This window comes from Populus euphratica, unplaced genomic scaffold, assembly GCF_000495115.2.
Source record: "Populus euphratica unplaced genomic scaffold, PopEup_1.0 scaffold205.1, whole genome shotgun sequence".
Lineage (NCBI taxonomy): Eukaryota > Viridiplantae > Streptophyta > Magnoliopsida > Malpighiales > Salicaceae > Populus > Populus euphratica.
In genome coordinates, this window is record NW_011500090.1 from 27,668 (window position 1) to 29,490 (window position 1,823).

At 38.2% G+C, this 1,823-nt stretch overlaps 1 protein-coding gene across 1 annotated transcript; it reads left to right on the forward strand.

Moving 5' to 3' along the window:
• Positions 1-523: 523 nt before the first annotated feature.
• LOC105109106 (germin-like protein subfamily 1 member 13) lies at positions 524-1,490 on the forward strand. The gene is made up of 2 exons (XM_011003706.1): positions 524-690; positions 830-1,490. The coding sequence occupies exons 1-2, from the start codon at positions 567-569 to the stop codon at positions 1,381-1,383; spliced, it is 678 nt and encodes a 225-aa protein (XP_011002008.1). The 5' UTR covers positions 524-566; the 3' UTR covers positions 1,384-1,490.
• The last annotated feature ends 333 nt before the right edge of the window (positions 1,491-1,823 follow it).

The following is a 1,823-nucleotide window of genomic DNA, read 5'->3' on the forward strand; positions in this document are numbered from 1 at the left end:
ACTATCAATTTTATTTAAACTATCAATTGCGTTAGGTTTACCACTACCTGCAGGAATATTGTGCGTTATATGATCAAAACCAGATGATATACAAAGGACATTATACTCATTAATATTGGCTAATGCAACTTTATTTGTTGAAAATTCACACTTGCTTTTCCAATTTGATCAGGATTCGATCATACAATTTTATAATTAAGGGATCAAAAGGTGGTTTGGCATTTTCTGTGTTGTTATTATGGCTTTTTCCCAGGTATAATTGGTCATAGAAAATACAAAAAAAGTAAATCTAAATTTGTAACTAGACATCTTGCGTACCCAAGAGTCTAGTGCTGCAAGCATAAGAAGATAGAATATTCAAAGGATGACAAATGCATGTAGTGGTTGAAGGAAGATTCATATCGCAGAAATAAAAAATAGATAACAATATTTGGAAGACTTTTTAATGCAAGATCGGTTCACTGACTCCAGTCTATAAATAGACTCCTTTCAAATGCAAGAAATCTCACCCCCTCAACTCAAGCAATAACGGCTAAAAGAGTGTTAAGTTATAGAGCTTCACTACAATGAGAAATGTTCATTTCCTACTAGCTTTTGTTCTCTTGACTGTGGCATCCTCAATTGCCTCTGCCTATGACCCCAGTCCCCTTCAGGACTTCTGTGTAGCCATCAATGATCCCAAGGCTGCTGGTAATGCATTCTTCTTACATCTATCATTTACATTTCATAAGAAGCTGCAGCCTCTTGCGGCTTGTTATTAGCTATACATGAAAACTGTTCCCTTGTTTGCTCATGCATGCATGAATTAACCAGCATTTGTTTTCTGCAGTGTTTGTAAATGGGAAATTCTGTAAGGACCCGAAGATGGCGACAGCACATGATTTCTCCTTTTCAGGACTCAACATTCCCAGAGACACAGGGAACCCAGTTGGATCAAACGTTACTCTCTTAAATGTAGATCAAATACCAGGGCTTAACACGCTCGGCATATCTTTGGCTCGCCTTGACTATGCACCACATGGTGGCTTAAACCCACCCCATACTCACCCTCGTGCCACAGAGATTCTAGTAGTCGTCGAAGGCACACTCTATGTTGGATTTGTTACATCAAATCCAGATAATCGTTTCATCAGCAAAGTCTTGTACCCTGGAGATGTGTTTGTGTTTCCATTTGGCCTCATTCACTTCCAACTCAATATTGCCAAAACCCCTGCAGTTGCGTTTGCTGGTTTAAGCAGCCAAAATCCTGGTACTATTACAATAGCAAATGCAGTGTTCGGGTCCGATCCTCTCATCAATCCTGATGTTCTTGCCAAGGCCTTCCATTTGGACATCAAGATAGTGAACTATCTTCAGAAACTGTTTGGAGGAAAAAGTGGGTGATTAAGACGTGTAACATGGACTAGCAGCCTGATTTTACAATGTCTGGCAACCTTCTTTGTTATGTTATAATACTAAAATACAATAAAATGGTTTCCTATAAACCTCAATGTGTTCCTGTCTTATCTTGGATGACATATATAATGTTTAAGTTCGTTAATTAGCCCTCTCTATGTTTCAAGTCTAAACATACACACAATTACTACTTGGGTCTATAAAGGGACCAAATTTCAACAGGGCTTCTACAGCTTTTTGACTATAAATTCTTGAATACCAGGAAACATCCTCGCATCCTTTGCCATAACCACAACTCATAAAATTTTGTGTCTTTGATGTCCAATCCCTGCAATTAAATGCAGCAATTGGTTATGGACAGAAGTAGAGTATCCTTGTTGCTTAACTCTGGGAGAGCAATAGCTTCAAAAATAACAAGCACAATCAAA

Excerpts from the sequence above, each read along its gene's own strand:
- LOC105109106 (XM_011003706.1), top strand. The coding sequence starts at position 567 with ATGAGAAATGTTCATTTCCTACTAGCTTTTGTTCTCTTGACTGTGGCA. Across the intron at positions 691-829 it reads CAATGATCCCAAGGCTGCTG|TGTTTGTAAATGGGAAATTC; the intron begins GTAATGCATTCT and ends TGTTTTCTGCAG.